Source organism: Phyllopteryx taeniolatus, chromosome 17 (assembly GCF_024500385.1).
Source record: "Phyllopteryx taeniolatus isolate TA_2022b chromosome 17, UOR_Ptae_1.2, whole genome shotgun sequence".
Lineage (NCBI taxonomy): Eukaryota > Metazoa > Chordata > Actinopteri > Syngnathiformes > Syngnathidae > Phyllopteryx > Phyllopteryx taeniolatus.
Window position 1 is genome coordinate 22,267,133 of NC_084518.1, and position 23,542 is coordinate 22,290,674.

At 43.2% G+C, this 23,542-nt stretch overlaps 2 protein-coding genes across 4 annotated transcripts; both read right to left on the minus strand.

The window, feature by feature from the left end:
* Positions 1–623: 623 nt before the first annotated feature.
* On the minus strand, positions 624–10,995 carry rps6ka4 (ribosomal protein S6 kinase, polypeptide 4). Of its 3 annotated transcripts, XM_061751205.1 has the most exons (18): positions 10,127–10,995; positions 9,729–9,800; positions 8,824–8,891; positions 8,304–8,454; positions 8,108–8,223; positions 7,791–7,898; positions 7,584–7,664; positions 6,722–6,825; positions 5,559–5,709; positions 5,307–5,468; positions 4,867–4,992; positions 4,612–4,745; positions 4,363–4,456; positions 3,995–4,165; positions 3,604–3,795; positions 3,360–3,519; positions 2,686–2,849; positions 624–2,598 (listed from the first exon to the last, which is right to left on the minus strand). In XM_061751205.1, the coding sequence occupies exons 1-18, from the start codon at positions 10,212–10,214 to the stop codon at positions 2,386–2,388; spliced, it is 2,355 nt and encodes a 784-aa protein (XP_061607189.1). In that variant the 5' UTR covers positions 10,215–10,995; the 3' UTR covers positions 624–2,385. The 3 variants fall into 3 exon arrangements, with proteins under 3 accessions (XP_061607189.1, XP_061607190.1, XP_061607191.1); XM_061751206.1 differs by lacking the exon at positions 7,791–7,898; XM_061751207.1 differs by lacking the exons at positions 9,729–9,800; positions 10,127–10,995 and having other exon boundaries at positions 8,276–8,454.
* A 1,165-nt stretch (positions 10,996–12,160) lies between these two features.
* stip1 (stress-induced phosphoprotein 1) lies at positions 12,161–18,756 on the minus strand. The gene is made up of 14 exons (XM_061751208.1): positions 18,612–18,756; positions 16,983–17,192; positions 16,751–16,892; positions 16,063–16,204; positions 15,709–15,907; positions 15,501–15,627; positions 15,218–15,320; positions 14,735–14,855; positions 14,441–14,537; positions 14,207–14,331; positions 14,068–14,104; positions 13,853–13,956; positions 12,885–13,057; positions 12,161–12,789 (listed from the first exon to the last, which is right to left on the minus strand). Exons 1-14 carry the CDS (start codon positions 18,618–18,620, stop codon positions 12,717–12,719), a joined length of 1,662 nt encoding a protein of 553 aa, XP_061607192.1. The 5' UTR covers positions 18,621–18,756; the 3' UTR covers positions 12,161–12,716.
* Between the last annotated feature and the right edge of the window lie 4,786 nt (positions 18,757–23,542).

The following is a 23,542-nucleotide window of genomic DNA, read 5'->3' on the forward strand; positions in this document are numbered from 1 at the left end:
TACACGGAAGATGATGATAAGTCACTAAAGAACATTAATGAACCTTTAAGTACAGTAATGAGTTCATCACCATCTGTTCAAATATCACTCGGACCACTTTCTTCCTCAGTGATTCCTCATTAGAATTGAGCCAGCTGCTGAAAGACACAAAAAGAGGAAGAAAAAAACCCCCTCCTTCATTCATAGTTACTTAAATACAATTGTTTTTCCTCCGTTCCTACTGATGCTGCAACCTCTACACATGCAGGAAGGCCCGATCCGATATGGACCGTGGACATCTGAGCTGCATCTGCAGAAAATAATCCAATCTGGTCATATAATTACCAACATGTCTTGTAATTATTAATAGCAACAGCGTGTACACATTGAAGTAAAAAACATTGATTGTTCCATTATCTCTTATGTTATGGAGGGGTACCTACGGATTTGATTTGCTCTTGAACGCCTCCCACCGTTGTTACGTGTAATTTTAAGGCAGTTCCTTCAAACCGGAAAGGAAAAGAACCATCCGAAAAGAGGTCAAAGCTGTCAAGTTCAATTGTGTGTATTGCACTCGTAGTAAACTACCAATCCAATGCTTACCCGAAGGTTCAAGCCAAACAAGACACAGAAAGAAGCATCTATTCAAAATTATGGTAATATTTATTTTGCAGCAAAACAAATGGTCTTGGTGCAAAAAAAAGAAGAAAATCCCAGTTACATCAATGACATTCCATGGAATTGTAATACAAGTCATGTTTTAAAAAAGGTGGAACAGGACACCGAAAAACCTTTACTCCAAAACGGTCCACACCAGTCAGCACAGTTTAAGTGAAATGCTCATAAACAAAACAACCTGTTTTAAAGGCAGCAAACAACTTAAGGGACAAAATCATACAATAATGCTTCATTTGGTACACGGATGACAATACAAGTGATCTCACAATGCCATGTTCTCACACCCACCAATCGAAATTCACAGTACACAAAAGCCTATTTAACTGCACCCATTACCACAGCATTAAAGACAATTACACTTAATAAATAGCAGTGAAAGCACCTTTAAAGCTGAAATGGATTTTATTGATAAAAATGACTGTGCAATATGTAAAAAAGAAAAACATTAAAAAAACACACGAAGGACACAAATATACCATTAAAACAGTTTCAATTACTACATCCCTAATTTGTCTCTGTAAATCAAATTATATACAGCAGAGCTCATAGGGTGGCCCCCAGAGATCGAAATTAAAGTCATAATTAAGTGTCTCATCATTATCATTTCAAAAAATGCGATCATTTAAAATCAGGGCTGTAAAAACATTCCAGGTAAAGAAGTCCACCCTGTAACTGGCTGGACTGAGGCTGCGCTTCTCGGGCAGGACAATAGCAGTAACACACACTTTATATAAAAAAAAAAAAAAATCAAAAACCATTTTGATCAAGCCATATTTCAAGATAAATTGTACAATAACAGATATGCACGCTTGAAATTGACCGGTACATAATGCAAATCACCACTGCCGTCATTTCCGCTGGGATATTTGTGGATGCTGCCAACACTGAAAGTCAAACTCTTCATTCCAATACACTCCAAAACAATGGATAGTAATGTCAAATATTGGAGCTGCAATTACTTCACAAAGAATTACTTCCTCTCTGTAAGCACACAGCTCATCTTCAAATGTTTTTTTTTTTTTTTTTTTTTAGTGTGACTTGTCCTATATGCAACCTCAAAAGTTCAAAAACTCCGTTTTGATCAATTACATTCTCAGTCAAAACTGCAAACGACTATTGACCAGCCTGATGGGGGGGGGGAAGCACACTTGTAAAAGCAGTAGCCTAATGTTTGCACTCAGAAAGCTGTAAAACAAACAAACAAACAAACCAAAAAAAAAAAAAAAAACCCTGACACAATGGAACTATTAAATATGTAAATAACTGCTAATAGCATAATTTGATCTGCCATGTGCAAACGTGTGTACTCAATTCTGACTGATTTGTATTTGCTGTGTATATTTATGGCTTCAGCTCATAAATGGCTCGTTTTTCCCTTTAACCCTACAAAGCCAGGCACTGTTTTTCCCGCAGCGAAAAATACAGTACGTACATTTGAAAACTGATTTGAGTGTGTGAAGTTACTGGCAAATGGTGAGAAAATACAGAGCATGTACTGTATATTTCATACATTTCCCAGAGGCCACATACTGTATTTGTGTGGATCTTAAATAACACCTCAACCACAGCTTGCTTTATGTGGCACGATGATCAAGGTTTTCTCCTCAGTCACATTGTAATAAAGGGGAATGCAACTTTATGTTGAAAACCAACACTTGGTTTCATCTGTACATTTTTTTTTTTTACTTGTCTGAGCATCCTATTCTTGTTCTGTTTGCTCAACTAAGGCTAACTCTGCTTTGGGCTCACACTTTGCTTTGGCTGCGCTTTCGATGCTTTTGCAGAGGCAGAGGAGGAAGTGGAGGAGGAGGAGGATGAAGAGGACGAACTCCATCGGGTCTCTACGCCTGTACTCGTCATTTTCAGTTTCCGGCGTTTTGCAAGGGGGGCATTGTCGACGCTTTTTAGAAAGAAGCCCTCTCTCTTACCACGGTTGAAAGCCTAGCCACGGGGGAAAATCACAAAAAGTGTAACATATATAACGCTAGCCTCACTTTCAGACATTTGCTTAACCGTGCAGTTTGTTACCTTGTAAGTGGCGTTGACGAAGGTGCGCACAGTGGGCCCGCTGGACTCGAGCACATCGGGAGTGCACAAAGGTGTAGTGGACATGGATGCCGCGCCCTGCAGCCAGCTGTTCTCTTTCAGATCGGAGAGCTTGAGTCGCCTCTCGGGATCCACCGTCAACAGTCCTTCAATCGGAAGAGATTTGAAGGGTTGAGGTTGAGGTAATAAGTCAGGATGGCCGCTCGCATTGTTTGTTTCCCTTCTGCGACGGGAACTCTCTGTTGTGGGGAAACTCTCGAAGGCCCACGTTGACATGAAAGGAAAATGGAAACTTAAAACACAAGGAATACAACTTCCTTGTGTTCCTTCCATTTGAAATCACCCTTGCGCCTCAGCGTTTCGGATAACTTTAGCTTCGGTTAATCGTCACGTAATTGCTAGTGATAAAATGTGCCACAAAATGATATTCCGATTCTGGGTTCCTATCTTTTCATGTTCCAGTTGTTGTCGATTTGAGGTCAACGTCGTGTGGAATCGGGTGGGTCCATTGTAGTTAAAAATGGCCAACCTTCTTCTTTTGAGTTGTAGAGAAGCTCATTTAGCCACTAACCTCAATGGGTTTAATTGTGAAAATCGAATCGATGTCAGGCTCCTACAGGGAAGAGTGGCACAATTACCGGAATCTGATTCCATACCTTTAACCAGTTCTTTCGCGTCTTCTGACACGCCCTTCCATGGCTCGCCATCCAAGGAGAAATCTCCTTCTTTAATCTTGTGCATGATATCGGCAGCGTAAGACGACGTCATCCCCGCCTGCTCGCTCTGGAACGGCACCTGGCCTGACAGCATGGTGTACTGATAACACGCACACAGATGGAGATCAGGGCCTCGCCTCATCCGACAGGTGTCTTAGAATCAGCAAGTTTGAGGTTATACTACCAGGATGACCCCAAGACTCCAGAGGTCACAGGCTTTGTCATATCCTGCACTCTCAAAAAGTTCGGGTGCAGCGTACTGCAGAGTGAAGCATGGCGTTTGCAGCGGGGCGCTGCCTGCGGGACACAAACGGGCGAATCCAAAATCGATGACTTTGAGAACAGAGTCCTCGCTCTCATCCGTAAACAGCACATTCTGAAAGGGGGGGAAAAAAAAATCGGCATCGTTTGGCAAATCGAAATTTCATCTTCCTTGCAAAGTTCAATTGCGGAAACACCCTGCATCGTATCTTAATTTGATGCGATGGAAGAATTGTAGTTGTAAGGGTTTTGCGGATACTGCAAGAAATCCAGGAGGTACAAATGTTCTCTTTGTTTGCTTTCCAATGGCCCACCTCTGGTTTCAGGTCTCTGTGCACAACACCGGCCTCGTGCATGAAACTGACGGCCGAGACCAGGCTCTGCAGCAGCTGGCTGGCTTCCGCTTCGCCAAATAGTTTCTTCTTCGTGATCCTTTCGAGCAGCTCGCCGCCACGCAGAAGCTCCATAACTAAGTAGGTGTGATACTGACAGAAGAGATGTGCAGTCTTGATATACGGTACTGCAACAATTCTCTTCATTGTAGGGTAAAATAAGCCCACTCTCAAGAAGCCGAACCGTTCAGTTCAGCTGCGAGAAAAATTGCACATTGTACAACACTGAACTGAGCGGGGCAGACAAACATTGGTCACTGCAAATTTGCACATTTGCTTTGCCCTTTTACCTGATCAGTATAGACATCATGCAGTTTAACAATGTTTGGGTGAGCCTCACATTGCCTCAAAGCAGCAATCTCCCTCTGGGTGTTGACCTCCATTCTAAGAAAGACACAACATTTGCTTCATTTCCTAAAACGCAACAAACTCTCATAGAAGGAGGCATATCGGAGTTCTTGTAGAATCAATCACACGGGATCAATACCAAAACCAAAATAGCGTCTTGTAATAAAAGTTGTTGGCGGGCTCGAGCTCACCTGCGGCTGACGATCTTGACCGCGTACTCGAGGCCGCTTTGCTTGTGTGTGCATTGCCTGCACACAGAAAAACTGCCCTCGCCTAAGGGCGGCCCCTGGAGACGCAGCTCGTAGTTCAGAAAAAACTGTGATTCCTGCAACAACAACAAAAAGAAAGAAAGAAAGAAAGAAAGAAATCATAGTGTCACATATATGATACAATATTGTAAATGACTTTGATACAGACAACTCCTAAAATGGGTTTAAGTTCCGTACCGCTAACATTGCACTGCGTTGAACAGAGGCCGAACCGGGGCGGTCGGCAGGAACCTGGGATGCCAAAAAGTCTCCCATGACGGCATTTTTATTGAAGAGGATTGAAGGCGCAATGAAGGAGTAGCCCTGGGACGATACGAGAGATATTGGGTAACGTGACATTGTCGGCCAACCTTCAACGGGGGAAAAAAAAAAGCAGAAGCATTCGTGTTCATCTGATACGACGCGACGCACAAAAACTAGTTCGGCTCCTTGTTCGAGAACAGCGCGTGGCGCAAAATGCACTGAAAACACTCGGACACGTGCGTGCCAAATTTCATTGCATTTTCGGTTCATCCGGAAATTGCACACAAAAGCCGAATCTCCCTAACCTGCTGCGAGTAAGCGCATATTGCCGAATAGGGTCTATTTAATGACGGGCAGCTCAAACGAGGCCTGACCTGGAAGAGGCGGTCGGTGCTTGGGGGTGTGCTCGCCGGAGAGTAGACTGGATCCATCCCAGTGAACTCCTCCGCAAAGTTCCCCACATCCAGTTCACTCTTCAGCTCAGGCTTGAACGGGCTTGCGATCTTTTTCTGGGCAAGATCGTCCCAGTTCAGTCCCTATTAGGGAAAGCATATTCCAGGAGTTGGGCACAAAAGAAAAGAAAGGGCGTCATCCGAGCAAACGGGAGCTCAATCGAGAGGTAGGACCTTGAAGAAAGCATGGTTCTTGATGTCCGCAGCACCGCGCGGTCCGGAACCGAGCCTCTTGTGAGGATCCTTTACCAACAGCTTCCGGAGCAGGTCCTGAGCGGTGGCTCCGATCACGGAGGGGAATGGCGGATCACAGCGGAGGATACGTCTAGGAAAATTGTGACGGAACATGTTACAAGTGAAGTACAATATGGCGGCAAAGCACTACGTTTGTGGAAACCAGTGTTTCCCAACCTTTACCCATTTTACATGAGAAAAATCTCCCGGCACACCATAAGCAAAAAATAGTTACAATCAAAGAACTAGGATCTTGTTTCAATTCACTAACACTAAGTTCCTCAGTGTGAAATGTGGGCCCGTTGAATTGAACACAAAGCTAATACTCGCAGGGAGCCATATCCGAATCATCTTGATTTGCCAAGTATGTCCAAAACACACGAGGAATTTGTCTCCGGTAGTCGGAGCCGCTCGAGTACGACAACAGACAGTCAATTGACCGAGAACACTTTGGAGACAGAAAGACATTGACAAAAAACAACAATTGTGCAAAAAGATGCAGAGTCCTCAGTTCGAATGGCTCATATCGCAATAGTCCGGTGCAATGAGCGTCGTGCAAAGGGCGCCGAGACCTCAAGGAGTGGATGCGCTTGAAAGTGACGAGTAGCGCGATCATCTGGGACAATGTTGCAGATACTCCTCAGTCGGTGTGCAAATGGAGCAGATGCTACTCTGGCATGAGTGGCATGAGCTCTTCTGTTGTATGAACGGTAACATGTGGATACTCAGGTTTATTGTACCTCGTGCAATCCAATGGAAGAGCATTTCATTCATTGTTCCGCTTGTCACTATACGTCACGGGCATGGATAGATCTGTAATTCGTAGACAACTTAATAGTCCACAGTGACGATTCAGTTTGAAAGCTGAGCCTTTACATTGCGTAAGGTACTATTGTTTTGTACAGACTGCTATCCACAGCAGTCGAGCAACATTGGATTTTCCACCGAGCCTCATTTGATATACTCGCTGATTTTCTTTTCAGCATTCCAATTTTGCAGGGTTGTTTACAATATTCTTCTTTGACTGCGGCGTGTCAAGTTTCCGAGACCCGTTTGTTTTCGCTTGATATGGCCTTTAAAATCGGCGTTTATGGAGAACTCACTTCGACACCTCACTCTGGGAGTTCCTCTCTCCCTCCAAAGTGAATGGAGATGCTCCTGTCAGCAGCTCGAACATCAGGATTCCAAGGCTCCACCAATCTACTGACTGCCAACATCGCATAAAAGGTCAAAACAACAATTTATACAGATAATAATTTGACATATGAACTTAAGAGTAGAAACCTACGACAGATATATGAATTTATAAAGCGCAATATATTTAAGACGGTACAGAAAAATCCAACCATCCGGTTTTTTCGCAGGTTTGTCCTCATCAGGGTCGCGCATACACGACGGGTACATCTCAATGAATTGGAATAGTGCCAAAAGCTTCATTCAAGTTCGGGAAAAATCATAGGAAAGCGATGCACGACACACACTCGGGAGTGAAATATTTCATAATTTTCACTTGAATATGTATGACTTTGATGATTTTAGCTTACAGCAAATGAAAAGCCCAAATGCATTCTCTCTAGAAGCTACAATATTACATAAGAAACAATGAAAGGGATTTTGAACATACAAAACTAGGCAGGAAAAGTATTTTGAATGAATCTACATAACTTATAAATACTGAAATTCATGGCTTTTTCTACCGTATTCACATTTTTGGATCGGCACCTGTCATTCCCTCACATTTACACCTGTGGACAAGTTAGAGTCTCCCATGAATTTAACGTGCATGTTTTTGGGTTGTAGGAGGAAGTACCTGGAGAAAAAACATGTCAACACCGGGAGAACATGCAAACTCCACACCGGAAGGCTGAGCTGATAAATACTGACACTGAAACAGCTAAAGGTCAAATGTGTACAACAAACTACTATACTACTGTTTGAAGGTTTGATTTACTGGTGAAAATCTACCTTGCCGTGGCCCGTTTTCCCCCGGATGATTTCAGGCGCCATGTACTCAATGGTACCACAGAAAGAGTAGGTTCTTTCCTTCTGTAAGAGAAGGGAATGAAACAAGAAACTGTTTCAACACGTTTATGGAAGACAAATATGACGGCAATCAACAGCGACTTGCAACACCGATGCCCATATCATCCACATTGTGTTACTGTACAATACCTCTTCTTGTACAAATTCTTTGCTGAGTCCAAAATCTGTCAATACCACATGACCTTCGCTGTCCAGAAGAATATTTTCCAATTTAATGTCACGGTACACAATTCCAAGCTGGACAAATAGAACATGTCAAATCGATCGATGGTTATAACAGTAAGCCAGCAAAACATATTGTATTTATTCAATTACCAATAGAAAATACAAATTATTACAAACAAAGAAACCACTTTCATTGAGCTTAATATGGTTACGTCAGAAAAAGTGCGCAGCTCCAGGCAAATCTAGTACCTGGAAGGGTAAGGAAAAAAAGTAACACAAACCTTGTGCAGATGCTCCAAAGCAAGAATTATTTCACCAATATAAATGCGCACCGCCCCTTCAGAAAAGTGATCTTGCTGATACAAATGAGTGAACATCTCCCCTCCGCTCACATAGTCTAAACACACACACACACACAGATCAAAATGATCACACAAGTATTTGTGTACTGTATTTGGTGGAGTGACCCCCACTGACCCAAGATGAGGTGCAACTTGCTCTGAGTCTGAAAGGCATAATGAAGTGTGACCAAGAAGGGCGACTGGCGGATGTGCTCCAGCACCTGCCTCTCAGTGCGAGTATGCTCCGTGGTCTTAGCCTTTTGAACGATCGCCGCTTTCTTTAGCACCTGTGGGGTTGTCGTCATACAATTATACACAATTACAATTTGTGTACAAGTCATGACATCTTGAATGGATTCAAAACCAAAGGAGGTATAACTAAAAAAAATTAAAAAAAAAAAAAAAAAAAAAAAAGCTATGGCCGTGTTGATCACTCACAGATGGACAGGGACGTCGAACCCCTCTCAAAAAGATTTTTTTATTAAATTTGAGGTCACAATAATAATGGAAAGTTTTGAAATGATTGATCTTGTTCTCAGCACACACACAAAACCTTACATTTGCATTGGGGTGTGTAGACTTTTTATACCCACTGCATTTTCTCTTTCAAGTCACAGCGAGTGGGAGGCCAAACACACCAGAACTTGGAGGCTTACCTTCATTGCATAGAGTTGGCCTGCATCGTGGTCGCTGTTCTTCCTCACTAAAAACACTTTTCCATATGCTAGAAATAAACACAAATTTCAAAACAATCTGTTACTTCAAACAAGATCCGACAATCGAACACCAGAAGATTGTACTGGATTGGGTGAGGGGTCATGATAAAACAAGAGTTCTTGCACGTTATTGTAGTCCTCGATGACATGGTTTCTTCGCAAGTCACATCATTTTCATAATTTGATGTTCACGTTCCATATCCAAATAGGTTTGAACACAGGCAAAGCTCGATGCAAACAGAATTCAATTTTGCCATTTTCAGGGACATGTTACGACAGTCTGGTGGTGCCAACTTGTTTTTGTCTACGACTGAAAATGGGCCACATGACATGGAGCCCAAAATATTGTACAAAAATAGAAACCCAACCCTTGTGTTTTTGCTCCCATTTTTTCAAGCTCTAAGACTTTTTCTTCATACGCAAAAAGTCTATTTCTCTCCAATATTGTAAAAAAAATAATAATAACAATCTTTCGATCTGTGGTGTTAGTGAGCACTGTTGAGTATATATTTTTGGTACTATCTGTATTGATTTCAGACTGTTGACAAGTATGCCATGCATCAAAAAAGAACAGAGGAAAATTTGTAGCAAACTAAAATTACTAAATTACTATTACTAAATGTGCAGAGACAGCAATAATCTAACAACGTTAACAACAAAAGCTTTAATACGGACTGTATTTTCATCATATTGCATTTAATTTAATAAGGGAACTTCAGATATGTAATTTTTCCCATTTCTTTCATTTATGGTTTAAAGACCAAAACATCCCAGGTTATTGAAAACGAAGGATGTATTTGCTGCTCGTGCTATCGATTCAAGTTCTTGACCGGGTTAGCTTTTACCTCCGGTGCCCAGCACTTTGAGGAGCTCAAAGTTTTCCATGCCGACCTTCTCGGTGTGTCCTGTGAGGTTAGCTGGTGGGGGGGGGGGAAAGGGGAGAAAATCTAGTCAACATTTCTAGTCTATACACCTCATTTTGCAAATGTGCAGGCATGTGCAAGTTGTGACATAGAAAACACAAAGCTGGTCAAAATAGGAAGAGAATACAAACTAGAAATGCATTGTGGTTTTACGAACACAAACGTTCTTGTGTGTTAACAAGAGGGTCAGGTTCCAATTAGAAGGTCATCAGGTCAAATTAAACAAAGAAGTGCCTTTTGATTTCAGTGACTGCACGCAGTCACAATGCATTGTCACAACGATGCTGCCCTTACAACGCAGTGACGGATATAAGCCTTACCATTGGTGATCTGATGCTTGACGGTGCAGGCGCTTTCATTTGTTTGTGCATCGGAGTCATCGCTGCTATCAGACGTGTCCCCCGACATAACGCCAACAAGAGGAGTTCCCTATGCGAGCCGTCTGAGATGAATTGTTTGAGATTTGCGATATTCCACTCCACGGAACGATTTATTGCAGCTGCATTGTGGCGAGTGGAAATGAACGGACAGATGTGCGCAAACGCGTCGCTCGTGTGTTAATCCTAGCGTTTGACATCTTGAGGTTTTGATCACGAAGAACAAAGCAGCCGTCAAACCGCTCCCATTCGGATGATTGAACTGCGTCGGTCGATACTTTCTCCGAGAACGACGTGACTGTTTACATCGCTAATAACCTATGTTGTTTCACTGAAGTTAGCATTAGTTGCTAAAGAGTTGTCAACGTCTCTTCACGCGCAATCGCTTGAGATGAATCGAATCGTGTCGCGTCAACACGTTCGGCCGGCTCGCGGTCTTTATCGCGAAGGTATGACAACTCGCTCCCAGGCGATCAATTGCGGTCATAAGTAATCCATTGACAAGCCCAAATCGAGCTAGTCGACAACAAATGTCTCTTGTTGTCCGTCAAACTTTGGAGCGAGCGTTAGCCGAGGCTAGTGTCCTGTTGATAAATAACCTCCTCGAGTCTCAGCGAAAAAGGCAAGGCCGGAGGGGGAGTGCCTTTTCTTCTCTGCCTCCGCTACAGCCGCCTTCATGTTTCCTCCATTTGTTGGAAAAAAATATTATCAACACATCACTTGGATGTTTGGTCAGCTGCTAGCTAAGTGCTACTAGCAGGATGCAGATTTCCACACAACCTGGGCGACGCTCGTCACGTGACTGCTCGAAATATGGGCGGGGCCACGCTGGAAGTGTCAGATCTGTCAGAAATGGGGGGGGGGGGGGGGGGGGGGGGGGGGGGTGGCAATTGCCAAAATCCCCCAAATTTTGAATGTCAAGAAAATCATTTTTGGTCACTCAATTCAGAAAGTGAAGCCCATATACTATATAGCTTAATCACACACACTGTAATATTTCAAGCCGGGGGCGAGGATCAGAGGTTAACGGTGCCAAGCAAGATCAATTTCACTTTTGTACATTTAACACAGTTTCATCCTCACATTTATGAAAGAGAAGCATTACACCTTTGGGGAACGTAGCTGTGACTAAACCATCAAATTTAGCAAAAGGTTATCGACATAAATGTTGAGCCCCAGCAAAAAAATAAACTGTCATTAAATCTATCATCATTTACGCGATAAGCAGTTTGTTTTGCATTTTGTTCCATTTACTTTAGCCAATGTGAAACTATCACCTTAAAACAAAGCTAGATACCAAGCCAGGATTTTGGGGGTATAACCTATACACACAGAATATGTAGTTTTACCGGCAACCCTAATTATGATGTGGCCCACAAAGGTGAAAACCATCACTCACATGTGTCGTGTAACGCATTTAACTCAAATACACATCACATCACAGTACGCTGCATGTCTAAACACGCTCAGATCAATCTCATTTCTGACCAAAACTACAAATGACCTTTTACTATGGTCACATTCTAGCTTCCCTTCAAATGCATGGGATTTTTTATTATATGACGAAACACACGCGGTCATCAAATATGCTAATGCTACAGTAAGTTGTCATCATCCAGACAGTTCATTTCATACATATTAGCAATGTAGTGACTTTCAGGAAGTGGATCACATCAAGACACTTCACGCTATTTCGCTATTTCCTATCTTAATGTCACAACGGTAGGCGGGCACAAGTTTCCTGTCCTGTTGGGTGCCAAACTTGAAGAAAGTGATGGGATCAAGTCCACAAACACACTCCAAATGTTCCACACTACAATAGTTGGGACCTTTGAGGGGCAAACCATCTAATAACCACACACTCATCTGTTGTTTAAGGCACTATAAGACATATTTAAACTAGCAAGAAGTACCGGCCGGAGGCATTTGTCAGTGACGCACTGGTGCCTTAAAAAAGTATTTGAAAACACCACTGTATGCTGCTGTATGAATTTTAATATTTAGAATATCTGATATTTGAATGAGACTAAATTGATATGTTGCCCGTAATACATATACACGTAACGTGTAGCAAGAGACCAGTGGATCCAGCTTAAGTTAGAGATGACCCCAAAAAAAAAAAAAAACATTGACACAATTTTGAAGCACCGCGTTTAGTCAAGCCATTCAGAGAAAACGAACAATTCCACTTTGCGATCGACGTGACAAGTGTGATTGTGACAATTCCCGTATTGTTTCACTGCTTCAAGAGTAAAATGTGCTCAGCTTTACAGCGAGTAATGGCGATGACGCAAGCGTGTCGTAAGATGTCCCGTTCATCTTTTCATTTTCGAAGCACATCCTTTTGAATCTGGTGTCTAAGTGGCAAAGGAATTGAGATTGAAAATAGTCAGGACTTAAAATGCTCAAAAACAACACAGTTTAAGTGATACCACAAAGAGTAGAATTTTGAAGACAATGTCAGATTTAGGGAGTGAGAATTTGCAATTTGTTCCACTTGGAGGCGTTTCGTCACATCTCGGCTCGTGTCACATCAGTGGATGGCTATGAGTCCGACATCCAGGAGTTTCTGAATTTTCTTCGCAATGACCGGATTCTTTAAGTGGCTGAAGAAAAGAAACGGGAGAAAGACCCCTCACATTTTCCATGAAACTTTTCACAATGCAGATGCAGGAAATGACACTGAAGTTGTGAAACTTACTCGCTGAGCGCCTGAGGGTCCTTCTGCATTTGCTCGAGGATCATGCGCATGGCGGGATCGGACATAATCTGCTGCACCTCGGGATCGGCCATGGCTCTTTGCTTCACTTCCTCGGGGCTGTCGTTCCTCATTGTCTGACTGACCATGCAGCGCTGTAAGCCTTCTGTGGCTTCCTGAGTGGTGAGTGGAGAACCCAAAAGATGAAAGTCATTCATACTGCATATACGAATACATCTGTTTTTTTCCCCTGGTGCTCAGAACCGGATCAGCGTGAAAATTATTTGGGAATTTCAGTGCTCCATTACTGTCAAGTCGAACAGGAGCTGGAATTGTAAGTTCACTGCAGAGAGAAATCCAAATACGAACAGACTCTCAGAGATGTAGAGCGACATTTAAGGGTGCAGTCCATAGCATTCTCACGTTAGGTCCCTAAAGTCTGGAAAGTCAGTGCAAAAAGGCCGGAAAGATGAACTAAATCTGTTTGAAATGGAAATCGCAACGTGACGACAATCGTAAATGGCACGAATCTGATATCACTTCTTTTGTTTGTTCTTTTCTATTCACTGAACTGACTGACTGACTGACTTTTCCCCACATTGATTTGATTTGGCATGACTACACTGGCTGCTGCTTGTGACTCGTTTTCCTTATTCAATCTTCCAACACATCAAATGTAACACCGTATGTATATTGCATTGAATTGCATTTACTTTAGCAGCAGTTTTTGTTGTTTTGGAAGACGTGAACGTGAATGTGGTCAATCGGCATATTTCAATAAACTCAGGCTTCCATTGACAGGGTATATTCGACTTGTTCGTTTATGCCGTAGTTGTGGCGGATTCCGAACACAGGTGGTTTTTTTTGGTTCACGTTACGTTGTTATGACACATCTCCAAAAGCAATGAGAATCATTTTGTTGTCAAAAAAAGTACCACTGAAACTTATAGTGTCAAACCATACTAAGATACCTTTGATGAAGAATCAAGCTCCAAAGCCTTCTGGTACACGTCCATGGCTTTGGAAAAATCTTTAATTGCTTCCAAAGCAGCTGCTTTGCGTGTATAGCCTTTAACTGTGGACACATTTAATTCAATTAGCACTTCACTTAAAAATACATGGGTAAGAAGAATCCGACTTCAATCGTAGCATGAGACAAATGCTACGGAATGATTGTCCCACTCACTGAATGTGGGCTCAAGTGTGATGCACTCCTCACAATCCTGAGCACACAAAAAGGAGAGTTACTTCAATGAAGCTTTAAAGCATTTCAGATGTGATCTAAAAACTCAGTGGTGCTGGTGTTTAGCAATGTTGAACAGCACCTTCAGGGCAAGTTGAAACTCCAACAGTTTAGTGTAGCAGGCAGCTCGGTTGCTGAAGAGCTTTGCATCATTTGGATTTCTTTTGATGGCCTCACTGTAATGTTTCATAGCTAGAGGATAGTCTCCTACGGGTTGGGGGGGGGGGGGGGGGGGGCAAAAAAACAACAACAAAAAAAAAAAAAAAGAGTTAAAAGGGGGGGAAAAAAGTATAACAACGTGTGCTTTTGCACAAACCCTTCTGGAAGGCCTCATTGCCCTTGTTCTTCTCCTCCAGCGCTAAATCAGGATTAATGTAGGCTTGTTTCTCCAATTCTTTCAGGATCTTCTCGGCCTGCAGAATCAGGTCAAATATGCATGAGAGGCTGTTAGAAGTCGTTTGTTTGGTTTTTGCATGTTTACCACTGCTATCAACTTCATCTCAAGCTTTAACATTCTGTAGAACATTTGAAAATGTGGAGGGATGGAAAAATAGGGTGCACATAACATTTACTGTAAGCTACATAATACTTTAGAATAAATGAAATGCACCTGTTGACACTTTTTCAAGACATCAGGGGTGCGATGCTCTGTTAAACTCTTGTTGAAATACTGAACCGCTTCTTTGTACTTTTCCTGCTTGAAGTACGAGTTGCCAATCCTGGCCAGTGCCCTTAAAAAAAAGTCAAAATCTCAACAGTACAAGCACCTGAAATGCAATGGACTCAATGGAAGGACGAGCCTTGTCAAAGATGATTCTAACTCTGTGCTCTTGAACACACATTCTGCATATGGAAAGACTATGGTAGAGTATATCAAGACACCCTAAACTACAAGTTGTAGTGAAATGAAATGGTTCATTGACATCTTGAACTTAATGGATGCTAAGGAGATATTTCTGTGTTCGATCAATTGTTAACTGCACAATTCGTCCCATCCGAAAAATACATGCGCTATTTCCAAAAGGCTGAAATGACTTGTAAGATTCAAGAGTTTTGGTAAGTTGCATCAAAAACAACAAAAAACATAACTCACTTTGCTATTTGTCTGTAGTCTTCCCGGTTCTCTCGGCCAACGTCAATAGCTTTCTCACACAGCTCCCTGCACTTCTCCAAATTTCCCTTCTCGAAGTAAACAGCTAGGAGGGATCAAGGAAGGCACATCGCAAGTTATGTCCGATGTCACTTCTACATTAACGGTTCGAAATGAGTGGAAAATAGGACAAAACAAAAAAAAAATATGAATTCAAGACATTAAACCTGTCAAAAGCAATTTTGGATTTCATATTTAGATTATTACAACAAAAAAAAGTATATACCAGCTTGATTGGAAATATATGTCATGTTGTTAGGATCATGCTTGATTGCTTCTTCATAATGCTTCAGCGCTGTATCAAAGTCCTTGTTCTTATAGGCAGTGTTCCCAAGTTCCTTTTCTATCAAGGCCTGTTAAACACGCAAATCAGAGAAGTGGCACTCAGAATTGCATCCTCGTCGGGGCCAAAAAAACCTGATTGGGTGACTTGCATTTCTCTTGTTGTCAGGAAGGTCTTCGCTTGTGGGAGCGGGAGGCTGCGTCGCTTTAGGTTTGGTAGTAGTAGTAGTAGTAGTAGTAGGAGCAGGAGGAGGAGGAGGCGGAGCGGGCTCGTCTTCTTCATCCAGTCCGGACAAGTTCAGACCCAGCACCACAGACAGTGTGGTCATCACTCGTTTATCTTGCAGCTTCCTGCAAACCAGATGTAACGCTCAAAATTCGGCATCGGCACTCTTTTGGCTGCTCTGTCGGAGCTTTGCTTTTCCGTTCAATGTCAATTTCATCCAAATTATCCTGACAGTTCTTAACGTCTCTCTCACACAGACACGCGCAATAAAAGCACATACGTTCCAAGCGCAGAGGGGTTGTTCCGGAGTTGCTCCAGCAGTTCTTTGTAGCTCGGATCTGCCAAGAGCTCACGGGTGCGAGGATCATTCTCCAGCTTCTGATACATGTTAGGCATGGCGAAAGGATTCATCATTGATTTCTCTGAAGTACAACAAAAACAAAGATGGATGCTGATTATCGCGCTCTTTAATAGGGAGGGCTCAGCTTGCCGAACTGCACAGCGGCCATGGCGAGCCAGCCAACGCGTCATCAAGTCACCAATGATGTGTGCTTGCTGTGTTGGCCCTCATCAGTTCGACGTGCCGCAATTAATAGACAACTATTTTGTACTGAATTGCAAATATGTAACAGTGATAGTAAGCAAGTCATAGCAAATATATGTTTGTATTGCCTTTAGACATTTGAAATCCAATTCAGGAGACTTCCTAGATTTAATTCAAGGCAAATGTACTCACCCACTTTTGCCCTACATGCATCAACTGCAGTGAATGCACCACCTTTATTGACAGTCATAAAACGTAAGGTTCCTTTTCGGCACTTGTTTATTCAAACAAATGAAAGGTCAGTTCCTTTCTTTAGCAGGTGTCTTGATACTCTTTAATCCAATTAAAAGCGTAAGCACTTGCACCGGCAGTGTCGACATTCGGCAGCCTTTTATCATGACGGTTGGGATATGGAAAGATTTACCTGCGAGGCGGGCTTCAATGCATTGTAAACCCTCCTTGAGCTGCTGATTGTTCGGCTCCTGCCGGATGCCCTCTTGGTACGTCGCTTTCGCATGCTCCAGTCGTCCAAGAAATTCCTGGGCCACAGCTTTACGGGAGTAACCCTTGTCGATAACGACGGAGATCGTTCGGCGATTTAGATTACTGCGGCGGATTTATTGTCAAAAGGCTTACTATTAAACAAGCCACCTCACCTTGCCCCAGTCCGGTTTTATCTTGATGGTCTCACAAGCATCCTCCAGAGCCTTTTGATAATTGCCTTTTTTGGCGTAGGCAGCCGAGCGGTTGCTGAACAGGACATGGTTTTTGGGGTCGAGAGTCACGGCTTCAGTGTAGCAGCGTATGGCCTCGTCAATATTTCCTGCACTCAGTGCTTTGTTGCCTTGGTCTTTCAATGCAGACACCTGTTGACCGGGAGGTGGTGAATACACAAAACATACAAACAAACTAAATAATAGACTCTGCTAATCAAATCGTTTTTGTTTTTTTTTTACAAAAAACCACATGGTGACTTTTTCCAATATAGATCTAAGTTAGATAATACATTTGCACAGCTGCCCGTGACAAGCGTTAGGCGACAGGCATCTGTTCCTGTCAGACAGACAGGTGCAACACAGTGACCGAACATCTCCAATTTGTGCGCACTTGTCAGCAGTGTATGAGTGACGGCTGTTATTCTTTGTGTGAAAAGCACGTAGTATACAGTATAGTACAATCTATGGTCGAAAATATGCGTATAGAAATAAGACAGACTCATTTTCAAAGGTTACTGCGCTCTGTCTGTGATGGGGCAAACAGCGTCGATGGAATGCAAAACAAAATGGACTTGACATACATACATACATACAAGGAAAGGCATGAGATGGCTCACAACAGCATCGATTATACTGAGAATATTGAGAAAATAAGCACGCTTTGCTGCTGCAGCTCAAGTGCAACCATGTCCTGTAATGCCCTCTTCAGGCGTGCAAACTGGATCCCACTTATTCCTGGGTTTTTTTTTTTTTACCAACACTCTGGTGATCTTTTTAACACCTGTACAAAATATTTTTCAAGAGCATTAAAACAGCGTGCTTCGCGAGTGCGCTTATCCACTGTGAACGGTAAATGGCAGCTCAACGGAAAAACAAACAAACAAAAAACGTGTAGTCATGACAGCAGCACCGTGTGCATCTCGAAAGATCTTCCGGTCACAGCACAGGCTGTTAACCAAAGCAACCGAAATACTCCTGCAGCACGTGCACGAGAATGAATACGACGACATGCCAGACCTTAGATATAACATTTGAACAAAAGCCCACAAATATGTCCTTTAGTCTGAAAAATCACGATGTACGCTAACTTATTTGTTCACTGTCGGTGTGCTTACGCTCGCAATAAACATATGGACGCCAGATCGAAAAGGCAAACGACATTCATTGTACGATGAAATAACGAGGCTGAGGGCAACTCGCAGCGCATCGGCTCGACACATTTGCTCGACTTCGTCATCGGACCGCGTAGCAGACCCGCACTGTGCCCTCACAGCAAACGGCAAACTAATAGCTGAGCCAACTATATTAGCGCGTTCGGGAAATCATAAACCTTGCTATAACACGAAGACTTCAATACCACAGCAAATGCTAGCTAGCCAGCCAGCCAAGCATCTCCGGCGTGTTACTAGCGCACTGCCGCTAACCTTTACAATCAAGCTAACTCAGCTGAACGATGACAATGTCTCAATAGACGAGCCTATCTACACTGTCCTCTCGATGATTATATTCAAAGAATTTAAAGCTGAAGTCAACCGAAGCACATGAATCCAAGGTTTGGAGAAGACTCACTTTGTCCATGTTGCGAGCATGAGGTTCCTTCCAGAAACTACTGTGTGCACTAGTAGCGCCGCCCCTCCGCAACGTGACTGCGGTCAAGCCAGCCTCCACTCGAAAAGTAGCAGTCAAGCCAGCCGCCCCTCATTTTGTTCATACTAGGCATTACGGTAATAGGTCGCCAACTCGCGGCGAAGCCACCTTCAAAATAAAAGCTCCTCAATAATACGGACGTCAGTGCTCTTCGGTTTAGGAATGCAACCAGCAAGGTTCATTTGAATCTTGAAATACATTACATACATACATACATTAAAAAATGTACTTTATTTGATATCTTAGGACAAATAAATGGTAATGGGCTCCACTTATATAGCGCTTTATCTCCATCATCACGGTGCCCGAAGCGCGTTACAAAGCCTCACGTTCACACACACATTCATCAACCAATGGGCGACTGCTGCCATGCGAGGCGCTGCCAGGCCCACTGGGAGCAAATTAGGGTTCAGTGTCTTGCCCAAGGACACTTCCACACGCGGACAGTCGGACCAGGCATTCGAACCTGTTCGACCTACTGAGGCAAAGCCACCCCGACATAATCCCATTGGTATCGCAAGACAAGTCCAGATCTGTGTGACAGACCACCAAGGACTCCGCGAAAAGAGGTTTGATGAAGATCTGATATTGTATTTCAAAATAAAAATCTCTGAAAACTGCATATGTTGCTTTCATTACCCCAGACTGAAAAAATCTGTTAAATCTTTTTAATGAGATATCGCAACACCGGTCCAGTTCTGGGGGACACTACACCACCCCAGGTCTGCAACAAAAGAGGTCCCATCCAAATCTGATGTGGCATTTCAAAACAAAAGACTCTTGAAATTGATGTATTTCACTGCCATGATCACGGATTTCCAAAATTCTTTAAAAAAAATCTCCTAGTTATCACAACACCAGATCAGTCCTGGGGGACACTACACCCCCCCCCCCCCCCCCCCCCAGGTCTCCAACAAAAGAGGTCCCATCCAAATCTGATGTGGCATTTCAAAATAAAGGTCCACTGAAATTGGTGTATTTCACTTCGGCTGGCCTGGGAACGCATCGAGATCCCCCCAGGAAGAGCTGGATGAAGTTGCTGGGGAGAGGGAAGTCTGGGCGTCCCTGCTAAAGCTAATGCCCCCGTGACCCGACCTCGGATAAGCGGTAGACAATGGATGGATGGATGGATGGACATCAGATTTGGGTGGGACCACTTTTGTTGGATACCTGGGGTGGTGTAGTGTCCCCCAGAACTGGTCTAGTGTTGTGATAACTAAGAGATTTTTTTTAAAGAATTTTTGAAATCCGTGATCATGACAGTGAAATATACCAATTTCAGTGGACTTTTATTTTGAAATGCCACATCAGATTTGGATGGGACCTGTTTTGTTGCAGACCTGGGGTGGTGTAGTGTCCCCCAGAACTGGTCTGGTGTTGTGATAACTAGGAGGTTTTTTTTAAATAATGTTTGAAATCCGTGATCATGGCAATGAAATACACCAATTTCAGTGGACTGTTGTTTTGAAATGGCACATCAGATTTTGATGGGACCTCTTTTGTTGGAGACCTGGGGGGGGTCTAGTGTCCCCCAGGACTGATCTGGTGTTGTGATAACTAGGAGATTTTTTTTAAAGAATTTTGGAAATCCTTGATCATGGCAGTTTATTTTGAAATACAATATCAGATCTTCATCAAACCTCTTTTCGCGGAGTCCTTGGTGGTCTGTCACACAGATCTGGACTTGTCTTGCGATACCAATGGGATTATGTCGGGGTGGCTTTGCCTCAGTAGGTCGAACAGGTTCGAATGCCTGGTCCGACTGTCCGCGTGTGGAAGTGTCCTTGGGCAAGACACTGAACCCTAATTTGCTCCCAGTGGGCCTGGCAGCGCCTCGCATGGCAGCAGTCGCCCATTGGTTGATGAATGTGTGTGTGAACGTGAGGCTTTGTAACGCGCTTCGGGCACCGTGATGATGGAGATAAAGCGCTATATAAGTGGAGCCCATTACCATTTATTTGTCCTAAGATATCAAATAAAGTACATTTTTTAATGTATGTATGTATATATGTATGTATGTATGTAATGTATTTCAAGATTCAAATGAACTTTGCTGGTTGCATTCCTAAACCGAAGAGCACTGACGTCCGTATTATTGAGGAGCTTTTATTTTGAAGGTGGCTTCGCCGCGAGTTGGCGACCTATTACCGTAATGCCTAGTATGAACAAAATGAGGGGCGGCTGGCTTGACTGCTACTTTTCGAGTGGAGGCTGGCTTGACCGCAGTTTTTAACTGGCCTCGGCAGTAGCAATTCAGCTTGTACAGTATCTGCTCGATCATATTCTGCTTCTCTCCGATCCTTTCAGGAACATTAGACTCGTGGAGGATTAGTCGGTAATCAGCCATTTTATATTCATTTATTTGCAAACCACTCAATCAGGAAAAAGACTTCAGTTGGAGCATTTTTTAAGATTTACTCTACACAATCCATAAAGCTCCAATACAAGAACTGTATCAAAACTTAAGGCTTTACAAATCGTGCTCAGTTCTGATTGACACTGCACATGTCCCTGTTCTAATGCCTTGTTTTTGTGATAAAAATTAGACCAAGATAATTAATTTCAAAGCTTTTCCCAGCTTTTTTAATGTGACCTATAACCAGTACAACTAAATTGGTGCGGGGGGGAAATGAAAATAAACAACTGAGATACAGTGTACACACCTTACAACTGGGGATGTGGCTGTGTCAGAATTCACCAATCACATTCAAATGTATGTTAAACGCGAGTCAGCACACACACTTGCTCTCATTTTGAGTCCCTCTCTCGTTTCCCCAAAATAAAGCCCAGCTGTTGTAGTTGTATTTTTTTGCACACGTTTTGCTTTCTAGCAGACGCCTGAAGAGTTTGTGCTAACACTGACTGGTATTTGGTACTGTTCTTAATTGACTTAGGGAAGAAAAACAGCCCCAAAACTGCCACCGCAATGCTTCACTGTTGCCATGGTGTTCTTCATGTGATGAGCAGTGTTTTTACACCAATCATGCCTTTTGTAATTATGGTTAAAAAGCTCAACCTCGGTTTCATCAGAGCATAACGCTTGTGCCCCTTGTGTTTGGGAGATTTCAGTAAGGCTTCTGTCTTGCCCCCCCACCCCATAGGCAAAGACATATGAAGAAGACGAGGTATTGTTGTCACATGTACTAAACGGCATACTTTGCAGACATTCCTGCAGTACCGTCAGTATTGCTGGCAGCCTCCCTGACCAATTTTCGTCTAGTCTACATCAATTTTGGAGGGATGTCACCTTCTTTGTAATGTCACTGTTGTACCACATTTTCTCAAGTTGTGTCCAATGGTGCATTTAATGCCTTGAAAATGACATTCTCTAAATGGTGGCAGGTGTGTGCTGTTGTGTGTTGAATGTGATTGCGAGGTCGCATTAATGGTGGAATTTCTTTTTTCAATGATTTGTCTTTTTATAACACAAAAACCTGGCATTTGAACAGGGGTGTGTAGACTTTTATATCCACTTTAGGCCATAGATTAACAATAGTTTCATTATCGTGGTTGTAGTTTGTAGTAGTACACAACTACACCGCATCGAGGCAACTGAAAGTGTCAATCCAAACTATAGTTTAGTATATCCAAAGTAATATTGAACTATTTGGTTTCATTATGGCGGCACGGTGGCCGACTGGTTCGAGCGTCAGCCTCCCAGTTCTGAGGACCCGGGAGTGCGAATGGTTGGTTGTTTGTTGGCATGCGCCCTGCGATTGGCTGGCAACCGGTTGAGGGCGTACCCCGCCTCCTGCCCGACGACAGCTGGGATGGGCTCCGGCGCGCCCGCGACCCGCGTGAGGAGAAGCGCGACGGATGGATGGATGGATGGATGCGGTAACTTAATAATGTATCAACTCACAATAATAGAGCTAGGTTGTCTTCATGACATCGTTGTTTCGAAAGTACTGGATATGCAATATTGTGGTCCATTGTGTGTCGATTACTATATTTAAGCAAAGCCAATTGTATTGCAGGTATTGATAATGCAGTTAGAAATGAATCACTAACAAATGATTCAAATGTAATTGTTTCCATGTTTTAGATTGACAGTACTACTGACAAGCAACCCATAATACGATATGAATGTTTTTGCTTCTATCAACACGTGGCTGCGTTTTTATTGTTTTAATGGTTCTTATCTGTTCATGACACTCACGGGCCCCAACAACACAGCATCCCACTCACTCCCCTCCCTGCCCCCAATCTCCCTTAGCCCCCCCCCCCCCCCAACACACACACACACACACACACACACACGCTGCTTGGAGCTTGACCAGCACTACTGACCTGCTAGCACACAAAAGCCATATGGTCCGACCAGGGTGGGACTTCGGACAGTAATTAAGGGAGTGGGGGGGGGGGGTTGCAAACTGTGCCCCCTCCCCTTGAACATTCTAAAATGTTATCAGGTGCTGGTGGGTTTTTAAGAATATTCAGCTACTGATTTGGAGGCAAAGAAAATACATGGTCCGGACGGATCCGGTGCTCTAATTTTCCTCAAGCAGGTCGATTGTTTGTAATGATCTCACCCCGACGTTTGGGGAGTACACAGAGCTATCTCCGAACAAACAGTTTTGTTTCTCACACACACGTGCACTATTTTCAACTCTACCCCGTTTTGAGCCTTTATCTAGTCAATGCAGAAATCTAGAATGGGCTCCAGTGTGCAGGCACAAGCACTTTCATAGCTACTCACCTGACGACTCCATTTTATCATGAAGATACAGTACATACAGTACTTCCTAATGCCAAAGAAATCTGAAGATTCGTGTTGAGAAAGAAAGCCTGCATACACTTCTTTATCATGATCCTCTCTTCAATGTAGCATGTTCTTCCTTGGCCTACGTAGC